Source organism: Plecotus auritus, assembly GCF_963455305.1.
Source record: "Plecotus auritus genome assembly, chromosome: 7".
Lineage (NCBI taxonomy): Eukaryota > Metazoa > Chordata > Mammalia > Chiroptera > Vespertilionidae > Plecotus > Plecotus auritus.
Genome location: NC_137774.1, coordinates 37,758,218 through 37,776,303, shown reverse-complemented (window position 1 = coordinate 37,776,303; position 18,086 = coordinate 37,758,218). Strand labels below are relative to the sequence as shown.

Here is an 18,086-nt window from a genome sequence, read left to right as displayed (position 1 = left end):
TGCCTTTGGCTGCCTTTGCACTACAGAGGCAGGGTTGAGTGGCTACAACAGAGACAGTATAGCCCAGGAAGTCTAAAATACTTACCAGCTAGCCCTGCACAGAAAAGCTTCACAGCGTGCCAAGAAGGCAACCCAACTCTGGCCCAGCATCCCATTGGCCCCCGGTTATGAGGCCGAGGGTGGGAGAACAACTAGCTCCAGGCAACAGCATCTCCTTCTGGGGAAACAATCCAGCTAGAGCTCTCTCCAGATTTACACCCAGCCTGGTATTAGCATTATCTTTATTTTGTACTGGCCTTGAGCTTGACCATGCACTCAGGGAGGGGGTCTTAGTCATCACTTGTATCCCCCACAATGCTTAGCACAGTGCCTGACAAACAGAAGAGTTAGATGGGGCTTATTTATACCCTAAGACCAGCATAGGGCTTTCATGCAACAAATGTTCACATTAAATGCCCCCAGGCTGTAGGTTTGCAGAACAACAATCTGCCAAGTTTAAAAAAAAAAAAAAAAGACATCTCCCTGCGCGCCCCCACCTTGCCTCCACAGCATCAGGTACATAAACAACAGACAGACTCCTGCTCGGAGGTGGATGGTTAATGTTCAGTAATTATAACTTTGCTGGAACATTGGATTGTAATCACTTTATGAGATCTGCTTTGGTAAATTTCACAAGCAAAGAGCTTTAATTAGGTGGGTTACATGAGCAGAGCTGTACAAAATAAAAATGCAATATGTGAAAACAATCAGAGCGGCTACCTGAATAATCTCCCTTCAATTACATGATTTATCTGTGTTGGTTTTTCAGCTCCTAAACTCTTCACTTAATTAGAGTGTTTTTAAGCGAACACATGTCTCTTGTGGTCTAATATCTTCAGACAAGGAAGTCAGTTATTATGTAGCCAGACACACATGGAAAAAAAAAAAAAAAAAACTCCACGAATAGTGAAAGGTACTGTTGAGCTACCATTAGCAGGGCCAAAAACTATTATTCATTCATTAATTCACATAACAAAACATTATGAATGTAATTATACAAAGTCCCATGCTAGGATCCTGGATGATACAAAGATAAAATGAGTGTGGAACCTTCTTTCATAAAACCCAGGTGAGGCCCTAACCGGTTTGGCTCAGAGGATAGAGCATCGGCCTGCAGACTCAAGGGTCCCAGGTTCGATTCTGGTCAAGGGCATGTATCTTGGTTGCGGGCACATCCCCAGTAGGGGGTGTGCAGGAGGCAGCTGATCGATGTTTCTCTCTCATCGATGTTTCTAACTCTCTATCTCTCTCCCTTCCTCTCTGTAAAAAGTCAATAAAATATATTTATTAAAAAAAAAAAAACCTAGGTGAGGAATCATTAGCCTGTTCAACAGGCTACTTCTCAAGATGTTAATAAAGATTCAGCAAAGTTATAAGGAGTTCTTTAACATGGGGGTTCTGAGAGCCTTTAAAATGTTTCTATACAACTAAACCCCCCTCCATGTCATTTGTTCACAGAGTACTTCACCACACTGTCTCATGGGACACATTTTGAGAAACACTACTGGTAACTAACTACAAAGCTAAGAGACAGTGGAGGGGGAGCAGTGGGTGTACAGGTAAATTTTTTAACAACCAGTTCTCCAAACTGGGGAACAGAAGCCCTGGTGTTTGCCAATTACCATGGTGCAAATATTTCCACCATAGCTGAATTCCAGCTTCAAATAGGACGTCGCTGAACACAGATTTGGGAACAAATGCACACAATTGGCTCCCGCACTACTGAAGTCTGGGGAGAGAAAGCTATTCCCAGCTGGGAGGGTGGTGGGCAAAGAGAGCAGCTTGGGCTAATCCATTCCCTCTACCCAGTCTGATTTTTCTTGTGACCAACAGATAAGCTAAGGCAGCCGGGAAGATTTAGAATTTACTGCATGGAAAACTACATTGTCACTTAAAGGCTTTGCAGGCCTCTGTGTGAGAAGTAGTCTACCGTGACAATTCGGCCACCTCCAGTCTAACTCATATTTAAAATCGTTGTATTCAAAATATTTAAGAGCATGATACAGGTACTTGGGGGAAGAAATAAAGAGTCCCCAGTGAGAACCCACAGAATTTAGTGACCATAATGGATTCGCGGTGCTTACCTGCTTGGCTTTTTGATAAATGACCCCAAATTTGAAGGTGTTCTTGACATCATGCTCATCATAGGACACAATCATGTGGGAGGCCTGGAAAATGTGGGAAGAAAAATCAGATTGTTTATTAATTTGGAGGGAAAAAGGAGGGGGAAGCACCCATTTCAGTGGAGAGTGTGCCCCTGACATGAGACACCCACACGGAGAAGGGGAGAGAGGGTGAAGTCAGAAGTAGGCGGTCAGGATGCAACTCCAAAGCTCTTAGCTACGTCTCAACACCCGAGCATTCCCCAGTCGTGGCCAAACCTCTGAATCACTGATTCCATTCCCATCCAGATGTGCCAGCCAAGGCCTGGGCACACAAGGGGTCCAGCAGGACTCAGGGAACTGACTTTACCCCAGTGTGTTACCTGTGGTGTGAAAAGGGAAGCCAGGCCCCCAAAACTGGTAAGCGAGGGTGACACCAGCTCGCCTCCCACCTGTAATCAGCAGGTGATTTTGACAAGGCACTGCTCCTGCCGGACTTTAACCCCCTTTATCTGTAAGTGAGAGGTCTACACGGAGCCCACTGTTAGGAGGGACACACCCTAATACAATCTGCAAAGGGCAAAGAAACCTGACCACTGGTTCTGTCTGACTTTCCATTGCGCTTCCAAGAGTTGGTGTCTGAGGGTCAGAAACACGAAACTCCCACTGTGAATCTGCTGCTTTTATGTTCACAGATCCGAGTGAGCCACTTAACTTCTCTGGGCCTCAGTTTCCTCATCCGTGAAATGGAGATGTGTGGTTGTAAAGGTTCAATGAGATCCAGCACTTAAAGTGCTGCGCACAGAGCAGCTGTCGTCGTCATCATCACCATCACCATCATCCTCCTCCTCCTCCTCCTTCTCCTCATCAGCCTCAATGTAATTCCCCAGGAAGCTTAGAGTGGAGCCAGCCCAGTGGGGGAGGGAAGGTTTGGATGCTATTGGGATATCCTTTGCAATAAAAAGGAGGGATCCAACCTCATGTTACCCTACGGGAGAAACAAACCAGGCACGACTTGTTGGCCGCAATATGAGGCCCGTGATAGGTTGCCACGCATTACATGTCTCCAGGAGGCCCGCAGCTGCCTGGGAAATGGACACTTGTCGGCTCCCCCTGGAAGAGCACCTCTGGCCGACGCGCAGGGAGCCACCCACTCGCTGCTGGGATGACTCAGAGGAGCAGAGCAGCTGCCCTGCCAGAGAAGAGGCACCCGGCCATGGAGACCTTCCAAGGAACATTCTAAACTCTGTGAATTTTAAAAACACACACACACACACCAGCCGGAGTAACATCCCAGCCGGACTAAGCCGTCCTTCAAATACAGAAAACATGAAAACCCAGCTGCTCCTCCATTGCTACCAGAGCAGGAGGCTTTCCAAGTGACAAAGAGAACCATGCAAATGGGCGTCATTAGGCTCTCTCCGTGGATATGATCTGACAACAATAATTGCCCAACTTGTAATTAAGTTGGGCCTTTATGGTGGGGTTGTAATGTTTGGTTAAACCTCACCAATTCAGCTTTAATTATAAAAAGAAGGGCATTTGGAGTGATAGAAAGTGTTCAGTGGAGTGCAGCATATTACTGGTAAGTGCCTATGGATGCTCAGAGCGCTAGACAGAGGTGCCTGAGAGAAGGGCTCTGGCGCCTTTTCTGTGCAGAGAGGGCCCGTCATTAGCTCAGCCAACTGCACAGGGATAAGCAGAGTGACCTACCCAATCGTGAACATTTAAGGTGTCTGTTCCAGAGGGTTCTGGATGTCCAGCCAGGATAGTGCCTCTCTTCCCCGCCAAACATTTCAGCTCGTGCTTCCTGGCTGTCAGAACTGGGACTCGGGCATGGACGGAACCAGCCCCAGCAAGCCCAGGGGCCACAGAGCTGACCGCAGTGCAGGCTCAGCTCAGCCCTGCACCCAGCCTCTCTCCAGACCCCGCCGGCTCACAAAGCAGCAGTGGGTGCACGGGGTCTCTTCCTGCGGCCAATCTAACGCAATTCACTGTCTGTGGGTGATTTAAGTCCTGTCCCACCATAATGGTTCTTCGGTGGGTTGTTGGTTTGTTGTGTTATTATTGCTCCTCCCTCCACCCCCATGCCCACATCAGAACCGGGGTGAAGATTAGGACAGTCCTAAGGAAACTAATAACTAGAACCAGCCGGTTTATGATGTAGGGCCGAGCGGGGGCTTGTAAGGCTTCAGAGCTGCGATAACTGGCAATGAGGAGCTGCAGTCTGGCCTCTTCCTTTTTAGGGGGTTCTGCCTCACTCCCCTGTGATGGCTGACCAGGTCTGCACCAGCCTCCATCCCCAGTTCGAGGTGCAACACCCCCAGCGCTGACTCAGGGCTGCAGGAATAGGGGAGGTGGGAGGTGGAGAAGCTGCCACTCTGCTAGCCCTCTGCCACCTGCACACAGTTGGGGACATCTCGAGCCGGAGACCCAGGCGTGGCCAGTTTGTGAAGGATGTCAGGGAGAGGGGAGACATGGAGGTTTATCACAGAAATCACACAAACCCCCACCAAGATGCAGAGGATTCCCACAGAGCCCCTGGCGTACAAGTCCCTGCCGAGCTCCGAGCTCCGGAGCCCTGAGGGAGGGGAGGGGCGACGTCTCACCTTGGGGTACAGGACAGGGCTGAATTTCAGTCCCACTGCGTCATCACAGAACGCCTGAGCAGGGAAAGAGAACACACAGTTCAGGGACCACATCTGGAGAGCATCTGGGCTCCCCTGCCCACTGGGGAAAGAGCAGGGGAGGCCAAGGCCTGCGGTGGGTGTCGGGAGGCCTGGTGTTGGATCCAAGCTCTGCTGCTCACTATCGAGTGGCCAGGGAAGTCAACTAACTTCCTGGGTTCCTGATGAAGTGAAACCACCGAAGGCATTGGGCTCAATTCCGCCCAGCATTCCTGCTCCCTAAGTGCTAATCCAGCCCAATTCAGCTGACCATCCTTCTCATCCCACTGGCTGATTCGGCTCCCAAATTCGCGGGATCCCAGAGCAGACACAACCCCCCCTGCTCTCTCCTGCTTCCTCCCGCCCCACCGCCACCCCCGCCGCCAGCTGGTGGCTCCTGCCTGAGGGCTCCTCCATTTGAATCAACAGCCAGGCCATCCCTAAGCCCAACTCTCCTCAGCTGTGGAGGCTCCCTGGCCACCCCTCCTCTTCCTCCTCTCAAGTCCTACTCTCCACACCCAGCCCTCTCTTTCCAAGTCTCCTGTCTCCTGAACTAGCTATGAACTTGGGGGCAGAGACCCCGGATTACAATGAGGATGAGATAAGGGAGGGTGTCGGGAAGACAGAGGTGTCTGCCAACAGCCCTTCTCCCCCCCTCCCCCCCGCCTCCCCTGCCAACCCCATCCATGCAGTCAAGGGCCAAAGAGTACAGTGGCCTTCCCCTCCCCAAGGGTAAAGCCCACCCAGACAAGCCTGCACCCCCAGCCCAGAGGCCAGCCCTGGGCTAAAAGAGGAAGCCACCTTCTCTCGGGGCTCGGCTCTTACCTTTGCAATCTGAGGGATGCTGGGCAGCTTGCTCAGTCCGGCCAAGGGGATCCGTTCATGCACCGTCTTCACTTTGGACCTGCAAAAGGAGACGTGTCCACAAGCAGTGGGGTCAATGAGGAAGGTGGCTGAGATCATGCCCGACCTCAAGGCAGGGACACTTGCTTCACGTCTCCCAGGGTCAGATCTGCCTCATTCCACCCAACCCACGCGATGGGCATCACACTCAAGTGGTGGGAAAATGAAATGCTACGTAGGTACCTCATGGGGCGGGGGGGAGGGAGTGGACACTTAAAGGGCCTGCCTGGTCAAGCTGTCCAAAACCAAAATATGGGAAAAGCCAAATAGTCACCTTCAAGGTCACCATTATTTTTTGGTTTCTTTGTGGGTTTTTTGTGTTCTCCCAAAGCACTGGGTACAGCTTCTGGATATATTTAGGTTCTCACATGCAACTAAACCTTTATAAAAAGAAACTAATATTTGAAAATCTGGATTTACTCAAAATATAAATGGGATGAAAGTTGCTTTATAAAGGGATTTACCATAAGACTCTAAATTTATCCTGTTCCCATTTCATTTAGCACATTATGAGTGTGCTGAATTTTATTGAATGCTTTTCTGCATCTGCTGAGATAATTATAGGATTTTTAATCTGTAAAAACTAGTGGATTACATTTCTGTTGAGCCATCTTTTCATTCCAAGGGTAAAATTCCACTTGTGTACGTATTATTTTTTCATATCATGCTAAATTTAATTTGCTAACATTTTATTTAGAGTTTCGCATCTGTGTTCAATAGCAACACTGGCCTATTTTTTTTTTTTTTTTCTTGTGCTTCCCTGGTCAGGTTTTGATATCAGGGTGTTATTCCAGCCTCATAAAATTGCTGGAGAGCTTCTCATCATGGGAAAGAGTTTGTATACCACAGGGATTTTCTGATTCTTAAAGGTTTGCTAGAAATTATCTGTGAAATCTCTGGGCCTCTTTTTTATGGGGGGATCCCTGGGCTACCAATTCCATTATTTAATGGTGAATATTTAGGTTTTCTATTCCTTATTGGATCAATCTTGGTAATTTACATTTTTCTATAAAATGATCATCAAACGCATTGATAAAAAGTTGTTTGGGGTTCTCTTTGCCCTTCATCTTATTTGCAGTTGGGTCCCTTTTTCTGTGTATTTTCTGTTTTCCTTCGTCAGCCCTCCCTCGGGGTTATCTATTCATCTTTTCAGGTAGATAGTTTTCAGTTTTGTTGATTGTCTCTATTTCTTCGTTATTTTGCTTTCTACTTTGCTAGTTTGTTCTTTTATTTCCTTCCTTCTGTTTTCTTTGGGTTTTTTTTTTTTTTCTATTCTTCTCCTAACTTCTTGACCCACACACTTACACATTTAATCTTTCTTCGTTTTCATGAATGCATTTAAAACTATACATCTTTCTCTACCATTTTTTTTTTTTTTTTTTTGCATCCCACACATTGGTAAGTGGTATTTCCATTGTCATTTAGGTCTAAATATTTTGTCAGTTCTTTTGTGATGTTCCCTTTAGCCCATGAGTAATTTAAAAGGATTTTTCCTTAACTCTCCAAATGTATGACTGTTTTTCTTCAGTATTTTGTTGATTTCTAAATTTTTTATATTCATGGAACATAATCGGTATGATATTATTTGAAATGTATTGACTTAATTCATGGACTTTTTTTCATGTTCTATATGAGTTTGAAAAGAATGTACTTTTTTCTTTTGTTGAGTTCAGGAAAGTATGTTACGAGATCAAATTTGTTCATTGTATTGTTCAAATCTTCTATAGCCTCACAATTTTTTGTCTGCTTGTCCATCGGTATATGAGAGATGTTACTGAAATCTCCCATTATAACCGAGGATTTGTCTACTTCTCCTTATATTCCTAACAGTTTTGAGGCTTTTTAAATTGAAGACTATGTTACTAAGTACAGGTTTACACGTTCAGGACTGTTAGCTCTTCTGGGTGGACTGTTCTCTTTACCATCACGTAGGCTGAGGACCCTGAGGTTCCCGTGAAGGGCATCTTTCCTTGCCCAGGTTATGAACACATTCAGAAACAAACAAAAAATTAACAGTAAGGCAGTTGGAAGTCAAAAAACTTCTTTGTTACTGATAAAGGCCAAGAGGAAGCACGCAGGTTAGCGTGAAGATGAAATGAATCTTCTCACTAAGCTCCAGAATTACCCACCCAGTCACAGCCAGTGCTGGGCAGGGGCAAGCCTCCTCGTGCGGGGTCTGCTCAGGGGGGACTCGCAGTCTAGGGGAGCAGAGGGAGGCCCTGATGGCAGCTAGCTCCAAGAGGGAAAGGGGAAGAACACAGCTGCACATGTCAGGTTCTTGCTCTAGTGGGAAGAGGTGCTCCCACGTTACGAATGCTTTTTTCGAAGAGGAGTGCTCCTCTTACGCTACGAATGCTTTTTTCCTGAAATTCTACTTTGTCTGATATTCATGTTGTTATGCCATCCTTTCTTGGTGGGTATTTTCCCAGCATATCTTTTTCCATTTCTTCATCTTATCTTTTCACGTTGTTTTTCTTTAGGTATGTCTTTTACAAGCAGAATATAGTTGTGTTTTTAGTTCCATCTGATAGTCTGATATTTTCATAGGCTATTTTAATCTATTTATATCTGTTGTGATTACTAATGTATTGCAACTTTTATTATTTGGTGTTTTCTATTATCCTATGGTTTTTTTCCCTTTTTTTCTCCTTTCCTGTCGTCAGTTTAATAGAGTTTTTTAAATACTTTTTGTCGCTCTGCTACAGATTGTATTTCTATAACTTCTAATACACATATTTATATACTTTTCCAACAAACTCTAAACTTATTTAATATCTCTCTCTTGAGGAGAGAAGGGTAAACAGTAACTACTGAATCCTTGCCATCCTATTGCCCTTCTACTTTTGTTTATAAATTTAGCTCAAGCCTCTTTAAACACACACAAATACATTACTTCTTTTTTCCAGTCAGTAATTAAATTTATCAACATAGTTTACCTATTTCTTGTCACTTTTTAATTGCATCTTTTCTTTTGGTTTCTCTTTTCTTCTGGCTGATAACCCTTTAGTAATTCTTTCAGGGAGAGTCGGTAAGTGGTACACTACTCCCTTCCATTTTTTTATGTCTAAAAACAGTTTTATTTTGTCTTTAAGAATAGTTTTTCTGGGTATAGAATTTTAGGTTAAAAGGATTCTTTCTTTCTTTCCTTCAATATTTCAAAATATTGTCCCATTGCTGATAAGAAATTGTGCCATGGCTGATAAGAAGTCTGCTCGCAGCCTGGTTGTCATTACTTCACAGATAATGTCCTTATTCTTAGGTCGCTTTAAATTTTTCTCTTTTTTGTTGCTGTTTTTTGTATTTTGTTGTTTTTTTAGAGAGAGGGGGGAAGGTAGAGGGATAGAGAGAAGAAAACATCGATGTCAGAGAGAAACATGGATCAGCTGCCTCCTGCATTGCCTCTACCGGAGATCGAGCCCACAACCAGGTATGTGCCCTGACCGGGAATGGAATGAGCAACCTTTCAGTGTATGGGCAACTCCCAACCAACTGAGCCGCATGTGCCAGGGCGTCTCTTTATCTTTGATGTTCTAATATTTCACTTCAGTGTCTAGAAGTATTGTTTTGTTTTAGAATCTTGTCCAGCACCACAGGTGTGCTTGCTTTCTTCAATTCTGAAGTATTCTCAGCCATGCTCTCTTTGGGTAGTTCTTCTCCACTGGCTTCTCCATTCTTTTCTTCTGGAACTCCTTTAAGACAAATGCTGGGGCCTCTCAGTCTATTATCCACATATCTTCTTTTTCATATACTTTATCACTATGTCTGTACTGTGCTCTTGTTGAATTTCTTGATGAATTCTAATCCACAGGTTCACTTTGACTGTTAAAAGACTAGAATTTATCCAATGTATTAAGTGTTTTTACTTCAACAACTATTTTTTATTTCCAATAATTGCAATTGTTTCCTTTTTATACCCATGTATATCCATTCTTGATTCATTTCTATGCATTCATTGTATCATAATTCGTTATCCCTTTTATAGATGCTATCCTTAATCTTCTGAGAATCTTAAATATATTTAAGTCATTTTGAAAGAGTACCATTATTTACATTTCATTGGATTAAATCCATCTCTCATTGCTGATATTTTTGGCTCTTTCATAATGTCCGTTTTCCCTGGGTATTTTGGAATTTTCCCCCCATTTTTCTCTATCCTCAGTGCAAGGCACCCTGGTTCCAGTTCCCATCAGGGCCATTAGATAGCACAGCTCTTGAGGCACCATTCATAATATATGACAGTCACCTGACTCATCACCTGACTCATCAAGGCAGCCGCCTGACTCATCTGCCTGCTGCTTGCTGGCTTTGCCTTCCCTTCAAGCCATCCTCCTTACGCTAGCCAGTGTTCATTCCACAGTGCAAGTCTGGTCATGATGTTCTCCTTTCAGGAGCTCTCCTATTTGCTCACAGGATTAAAATCTAAATTCCTAGACAGAGTTTATACATGATTTAGCCTTTTTTTTTTTTAATCTTTCCAGCATGACCATTCAACCTTACACACATTCACACCTGTATATACACCTGTATACACACTCCACACTCAAGCTCTTCGGAACTTCTTCCACTTCTCCCAGACCATCTATTTTTGGATCATCCTCCCAAGCCAATAATAATCCATGTCCATAGGAGAAGATGAGTAAGAAGAAGGAATAAGAATATCTAATGGGAACGGAATGCTTCCTATAGCCAGGTAACAAGAGCTTATTCCTCACGTGTCCCTCTCCCTAGAGAAAGTCTGGCATGTATTGTTATGCTTCGGTTAAACAAACACTGAGGGGATAAATAATTTCCTAATATCAACCATTTCTGCATTCCTAAAGTAACTCTTTCTTGACTATAGTTAATTATTCTATTAATAGGCTGCTTAGATTTGAGTTGCTGGAATTGGTATTTTATTTAGAATCTTTACTTCTATATTCATAAGGAATATTGGGCCCTATTTCCCTTCCTTTCTTTTTTTCCTTTCATTGGTCTAATATTGTTCGTGAGAATCTCTTCAGCATTGTTAAATTAATTGGAAAGCTTTCATATTTGTTTCTCTTGAGCAATTTAAGCAGCTACCATGAAATCTGTTCCTTGTGAGCTTAAAATAACTACCTGCAAACCAGCCAGACCCAGAAACTTTTGGAGAGAGAATTCTTTGCAAACTTTTCCATTTATTACATAGTTACTGTTCAGGTTTCTAATCTCGTGTTAAATTAGCATGCTTTCCTAGAAAGGCATCTGTTTCTAATAAAATTTCCACTATAATAATGTGGATTGAATATAACATCTATTAGTAATTTTTTAATCTTCTTCACATCTGTGGTTATGTGCCTTTCATAATGCCTAATCTTGTAGATTTTTATTTTATGTTTATCTATATTTGACTAGCTAGTTACCTATTTTGTTGTTTTTTTTCTTCCAAATGAAGTATATCTTTTTCTACACTACATATAAATCTGTAGCTAGATTTTTATATCATCTTGTGCTCATTTTATTTCCAATTTATTTGTTGGCCTTAATCTTTCTTAATTCCTTCCTCTTATTCCATTTAGGTAATAATATTGATGATAATAATAGCAGTAACTATTGTTGGATAGCTACAATGTATCAAATTATAAAGCAAATATGTTTGGCAAAGTATCTGCTTTTTGAAATTTATACAGATTTACTTTGTGCCTCAAGAGATTGGTTCCTAAATCCACATGCTATCAAGAATTACCTACAAGATTTTTAAAAATAGAAATTTGGACTAACAATTCCATTTTTAAAAGAAGCAAAGGTTATAAACACACTGTACAAAAAATAAATACGTGTTCCTTAAATATATGAAGAGATGCCCAACATAATTCAGTAAAATTGTTGTAAATTTAAACTACATTAACATACTATTTTTGCTTATCAGATTGGCAAAAATCCAAGGGCTTGACAAAATATTCTGTTTGAGAGGCTTTGGAAAAATAAGTACTGTGATACATTACTGGTAAAGGTTCAAGTTTATAGACCTCCTACAGAAGGCTTTTTGGCAATATCTATTAAAACACTAATGCATTTATGTTTTGACCCAGCCAACTCACTTCTGAGAAATTATTTTAAACCACACAACTTGTACCAGGTTATTCATTGCAGCATTATTTGTGATACCAAATACTGACAATGGCCATTAATAGGGGATCTATTAAATAAATTACTTCATGTCCATGTAATGGAATAATATGCAGCAGTAAAAGGAATTAACAAGCTACCTTCTTCATGTACCAATATAGAAAGAACTCTAGATATATTAAGAGAAGTTACAGAACAATGTTCTATAGAATTCTAGAAATAAAAAAGGAATAGGAATATATGTTATTATTTATGTCTTTATATATCTTACATATTTATATTCAAATATACTATATATGTATGTGCATGTTTAAATTTTTATTGTCATTTTAAAAAAACATGTGTGTGTTTTTTATTTTTGAAAGAGAGAGGCAGGCAGAGGGATAAAGGGATGGAAACATTCAGCTGCCCCCTGCACATTTCCTACTGGGGTCGAGCCCGCAACCCAGGCATGTACACTGATAGGAACTCGAACCAGGGCCTCTTAGTTCATGGGTCAATCCTCAACCACTGAACCACACTGGCTGGGCTTTATTATCTTTTAAATGGTCAGAGTCTAGAAATCTGAGTTTTGTTTTTTGTTTTTCCCTTTTCTCCAAGATGACTGTTGCAGCACATTCACAGAAAACCACTGATCTCCTTACAATCAATGTGTAGATATTCCATAGGCACTTGAAAAGCAGCAGAAATCTCTGTTAGAGGGTCCAAGTTTGATAGTTAAATATAGTTAGATACAAATAAAGATCAATATATATAATTCACATAAATAATACTGAGATTATCCAAATCCTCTCATTTCCTATCTGTAAGTGATAAGCTGTGTTGATCTGTAAGTGATGAGTATGTTTTAATCTACCACTATAATTGTATTCTGTGAATTTCTGCATATTTTAATCATTATATATATACATATAATATGTATATATGTGTGTGTATATATATATATATACACACACACTATATCATAATATATACTGTTAACAATAAAAAGGCTCAGCATAGATTTTGTTCTTTACTGCTTCTAATGCCATTGAAAATTCTTTGGGGCCATTTTTAGTTTACTTATATTATTTCCTTCATTTCAGCAGCAAGCCTTTTGTCTCATTCTTGTTGCCTTCCTTTATCTTTTGTCTTTTCTTTGATACAGCTTATTTTTTCAAGAAGTTTGCTGAAAATACAAAGTTAACAGATAACTAAATTTTACTTGGCTTTCTGTAATAAATCCTTTCTAAAACTTTATTATTGCCCTACCTTCTGAATGTTAGGCTACGGTCTTTTAATTTTTTTAATTGGGTGCGTGTGTGTTTTAGAAAGAGGAAAGGGGAGAGAGAAAAAACATTGATGTGAGAAAGAAACATCGATCGGTTGCCCCACATTGAACCCACAACCTAGGAATCGAACCCACCAACCACCCTTTGGGGTATGGGACAACACTCCAACCAACTGAGCCACACCAGCCAGGGCTAGGTTATGCATTTTTAGATGCAGAAACTTTTCTTTCACTGATTTGTGAGGATCTTCTTTTTCTCCTCTTCCTTCTTCTTCATATGTAAACTTGAAAAGGAAGAAATTGATTCTGGTTTGTTATTTGTTTCCAAATTGTGGGTGGGTTCTTCTTGGCTACTCTCATGGCACATACAGAGGCTGTTAAAATATTCTTCTCAGATTTTAGGCTGAAGAGCTGGTTGGTATAAGACATCAATTAAATAATCCAGAAGCCTATGAGGAACGAGGAAGAAGCTGGGACAGGAGTCACCGCCAGTGGGGGAATTTCATCTCTGCATAATTTCTTCTTTGTGTCTGCTAACACCGCTAAGCCATGGGGCCAATTTTTTATGTCTGGTTTCCAATTTTTATGCCTGCCCATCACTCCAAGCACATGATGGGACTGTCCCACCCCTAGCTGGTATATGGCTTCTCTCCACCACCCTATCCACTGGCTGTCTGTGGGAGAGCCACATCTGAGCTAGCCTTGGGCTCCCATGGCAATGATTCCAAATGCTGTTGGCTCAAAACAACAAAAGTGATTCCATGTGGAAAGACCCCGACTGTGCCAGGACTCACCTTCACTTCTGAAAAGTATGGGACTCCCCCAGAATCTCCAATTTCAGTATTTCCACATTACACTGCTTTCTAAGGAAGGGGAACTGGGGTCCAACTCTCAGTCTCACCTACATTATAATCCTAACTGCCCCACAGATTACAAAAAAAAAATCAGCATGTTACATTCCTGACATCTTCCTCTAGTTTTCATTTGATGCAACATTTCAGATAGGATACAGTAGTAGAAAAAAGAGGTTAGATCCTTATGTTCAACTGTCATCTTACCCAGAGATCCTGCCCAATCTGGGTCTGATTTTTATGAAGAAAGAAAGTAATTTTCTTTACAGAGGTTCACCTACCTCAAAATCCTGTTTGGACATGAGGGTTCAGATATTGCTCCCTCAGAAAACTGGCTCCAGAGAGTTAACTGAATCTTCCTGCTTTACAAATTTTTAGCCAGGTGAACCTCAGTTTAAACAAAAAAAAAAAAGGCTTCCTTTTGTTTTAATTTTTTTTTAAATTGCATTTACTTAGAAGCATTCAGAATGTCAACAAAATAGCTGCAATTGCCCAGCTGTGTGGCTCAGGGGTTGAGTGTCGACCTATGAACCAGGAGGTCACGGTTCAATTCCTGGTCAGGGCATATGCCCAGGTTGTGGGTTTGATCCCCAGATGGGGTGTGCATGAGGCAGCCAATGAGTGCTTCTCTCTCATCACTGATGTTTCTCTTTCTCTCTCTCCCTCTCCCTTCCTCTCTGAAATCAATAAAAATATATATTTTTAAAAAGCTGCAGTTGTTTCTTACAATTACAGAATGGTATTCAGTTAACAGAACAAACATTTCGCATACGCTGCATTAGCAACAACTTAAAATGAAAAACCATCATCCCCATATATTAGAGCTGTGCATCAACAAGAACCCACTTTCCATTACCATGCCAATTTACCACTCCCAAACTGTCCTAGGCAAGGCTAGTGGCTAAGGAAAACACCACCAGGGCCCTGGCTGGTTTGGCTCAGTTGGTTGTGCGTTGTCCCATGTATCGAGAGGTCCCGGTCAGGACACATGCCCGGGTTACAGGCTCAATCCCCGATAGTGGGCATGCAGGAGGCAGCCAGTCAATGTTTCTCTCTCCCTCTCTCTCTCTCTCTCTCTCTCTCTCTCTCTCCTCTCTCCCCCCCTCCCTTCCCCTCACTATAAATCAATAAAAAAAACATTTTTTAGAAAAAGAAAGAAGGAAAATAGCAACAGGGCAGGGCTATCTAAAGATACATTCGGTAGTGCGTTAACTATACAAAAAACTGACATTGTACAGTTTAAAAACAAATCTTACACAGCCTTACTTCTCAATTTTTTTCTTTAAAAGGAGTGAGTTGTGTACAGGAGGTTAAATGCTTTATAGACAAGAAAAAAATTGTGCTAGAACCAGCTTCTTCTTCTTCATCTTCTTCATCTTCTTCCTCCTCATCATCCTTTTCTTCTTCTTTTTCTTGCTTTTTCAGCCCTGACGACTCCCTTCTTGCCGCACCAGGCCCTCCTTTAGCTCGGATGCAGCAGTATCCTTCAGCTCAGCAGCCTTCCTTTCCGCCCGCAGCGCCTCCACATGTCCCCAGCTTCTCTGCAGCTTCACCACTGGACAGGCCGGGTGCTCTCCTTTGATTTTTGCGAACAACTTCCTGGTACCGCCCCACCTCCTCCATAGCCGGGCTCTGTGTCCCTGTCCCCTCCCATATTTATCTCAAAATTTAGGCAGAAAAAAATGTTACTGCTTTTGTCCAAATGTTATTGTTCTTTTCCTTCAAGGACTTCCAATTTGATTCAACAGGTAGGGATCGGGAGCCTGACAGGTTCACAGCTCCCTGCCGAGCACCGGCCTCGGCCTTCACACTGGCCGTCCTGACCTCCCCACCGGCCCAGGGACAGAGAGGAAGGAGACAGACTCGGTGTGCTCCATAGCACCCTGTGCCTGTCCCTGAAACAGCACCTGTGCCACACACTGAAACCCCGTTCTTCTCTCCCTTAGAGAGGAGGGACCACCGCTCAGTCACCACTGCAGCCCAAGCCCCTGTCACAGCTCCTGGTACAAAGGAGGTTCCACGGGACAGGTTAGTCGAACCGAACAGAAACCGGTTCCAGAGAGGTCCCTGGCTTAGCTGTAAACCGGTGCTCCTGTTCTGGCCACCACCACATCCTGAGGACCCAGCATGCACGCTGATGCTTTGGGGTCTATAGATCCCAAGTGGATGCGTGCCGTGGACAGAGTCCCGGCAAACCCTCTCCCAGGACCACGTAGGACTGTGTCTCTGCAAAATGAGCCATCGCTATTTTTCCTTTCTGCCTCCCTCACAGCCAGAGACAGGCGGGTGAGGGTAAGGTCTACCTGACCTTGAGACCAGGATGCCACTCTGACTCCCACAGTCAGTCAGCTGGCAAAAACACCTGGTCTTCCTGCCTGGCAACCCAAACATAGAACATAGCCAGGTCTGTCTCCCCCATCCCCGCCACCCCCCCTCCACACACACACCCACAGGACTGGTCAGGCTGGTATTTCTGGGTCCCCACCACTAGGGGTGTGGCCTCCAACCGTGCAGCAGCCCCACCTGAGAATAATCCGAAGGTACTCAATGCCCTCCACCTCCTCGCACTTGATGGACAGGAGCAGGTTCCCCAAACTGCTACCGGTACAGTAAAAGTTTAGATGGTCCTAGAAGCAGAAATCGGGTGTTAGCAGGGAGGAGGGGGGCCTTCCAGGCACAGCCCCCAAAATCACCTCCTTCACCAGGAGTGAGAAGCCCCACAGCAAGGAGGAAGAGCAGGATGCGCCAGCTGTGGCTGCTATAGATGGGGTGGAAGAGAAGGAGAGGGAGGGGGAGGAGGAGGAGGAGGAGGAGGAGGAGGAGGAGGAGGAGGAGGAGGAGGAGGAGGAGGAGGAGGAGGATCACAGTAATTGGCTCCAACAACCAAATCTTCAGGTTGTCTGTGCCAGGCATTGGGCTAACTGCTTAGTAACCATTATCTCCTTTAACTCAGACCACAGCTTTATGGGGGCAGTCCCATGTCAGATGGAGAAAACATGTGCAGGCAAGTTAAGTCACTCTCCAGGGTCACACAGCTAGTAGGTGGCAGACCCAGGATTCAAACCCACACACGCCTTGATGAAGCTCAAGTGCTTCCCCAGAAGACACTGAGTCCACTCCTAGCCCCAGGGAGCAGCCCCTGCCGATTCAGGCGATTTGGAGCCGGGAGATGGCTGGACAGTGGGTCTCACCCAGCTCAGGGGGCGCACCCAGCCTGCTGTATTAGGGCGGGGCCTGGAATCTGCATTTTAACAAGGCGTGGAGATGTGGGGGGGGGGGGTCCTGATCCATCTCCTCCCGGGAGACTCAGCAAAGCTGACAGGCCGGAGACTTCCGGAGCCTGCCCTCGGGACTTCTGGAACCTGGCAAGGCTGAAGGGCGGAATATATTTAAAGAAACGGAACTGTCCCAGTTAAGCAATCAGAGGCTCAGAGCACATCCCAGCACAAGCACACGGGACCTGGCTGAGTGAGGCCACGAGAGATTTGTACTATTTACACGGACACAGAGACTTCCAAGGAGTGAGAATGTATTTCCTCCTTCCACCCTCCTTCACACCAAACACTACCTATTCCACCGCCTCCTTGTGGGGGTCCCCACAAAGACCCATCACACTGAGTGCCCTGGGCTCCTGCACACCCCCTGTCCCCTGCCTAGGAGCAAAGCCAGGCAGACCTCTCCAAGGAGGACAGAGGCAGGCAGCGAGGGAGGGGTAGGGCAGAGATGGGGCATTGAGGAGGGACACTGGGTTCCCCAGGCAGACGCCCCGGCAGCCGCTTTCACCCAGGCCTGGCTCACCTTGCCCAGGAAGTGCCTGCGGTAAGCCCTGGCTTCACTCTTGCACTCGAGCTTGTAGCCAAAGGTGCTGGGGCTGAGGCTGTCCTCTTCCTCCTCCTCACAGATGCTGCTGCCCAGCGAGGTCGGCGTGCCCACGTTCTCCGGGTCCTCGATCCAGTAGCCCCCAAACTGGGGCAGGACGATCAGGGGGTACGGGCCTCCCTTCTCCACAACCTAGAGGCAAAGGGAGAGTCTTGCCCTGCAGCCTGCCCTGATCTGCAGGGGGAGTGGAGGGGCACCAATGGTGGTATCCCCCCCCACCACCTCTGAGCTACTCCACAGAGGGGCCCCCATATATGAATCCAAAGGTAGTAACATGAACCCCTCCTCC

General features: G+C 44.4%; 1 protein-coding gene across 7 annotated transcripts in view; it reads right to left on the bottom strand.

Moving 5' to 3' along the window:
- RAP1GAP2 (RAP1 GTPase activating protein 2) overlaps window positions 1–18,086 on the bottom strand; it is a 227,803-nt gene that overhangs the window by 39,327 nt on the left and 170,390 nt on the right. For all 7 annotated transcript variants that reach the window (XM_080680772.1, XM_080680774.1, XM_080680776.1 and 4 more), the window contains 5 exons: window positions 17,717–17,929; window positions 16,442–16,545; window positions 5,633–5,711; window positions 4,751–4,804; window positions 2,124–2,207 (listed from right to left, as the gene is read on the bottom strand). In XM_080680772.1, the coding sequence (XP_080536898.1) occupies window positions 2,124–2,207; window positions 4,751–4,804; window positions 5,633–5,711; window positions 16,442–16,545; window positions 17,717–17,929 (534 nt within the window). The remainder of the gene's footprint in view (window positions 1–2,123; window positions 2,208–4,750; window positions 4,805–5,632; window positions 5,712–16,441; window positions 16,546–17,716; window positions 17,930–18,086) is intronic.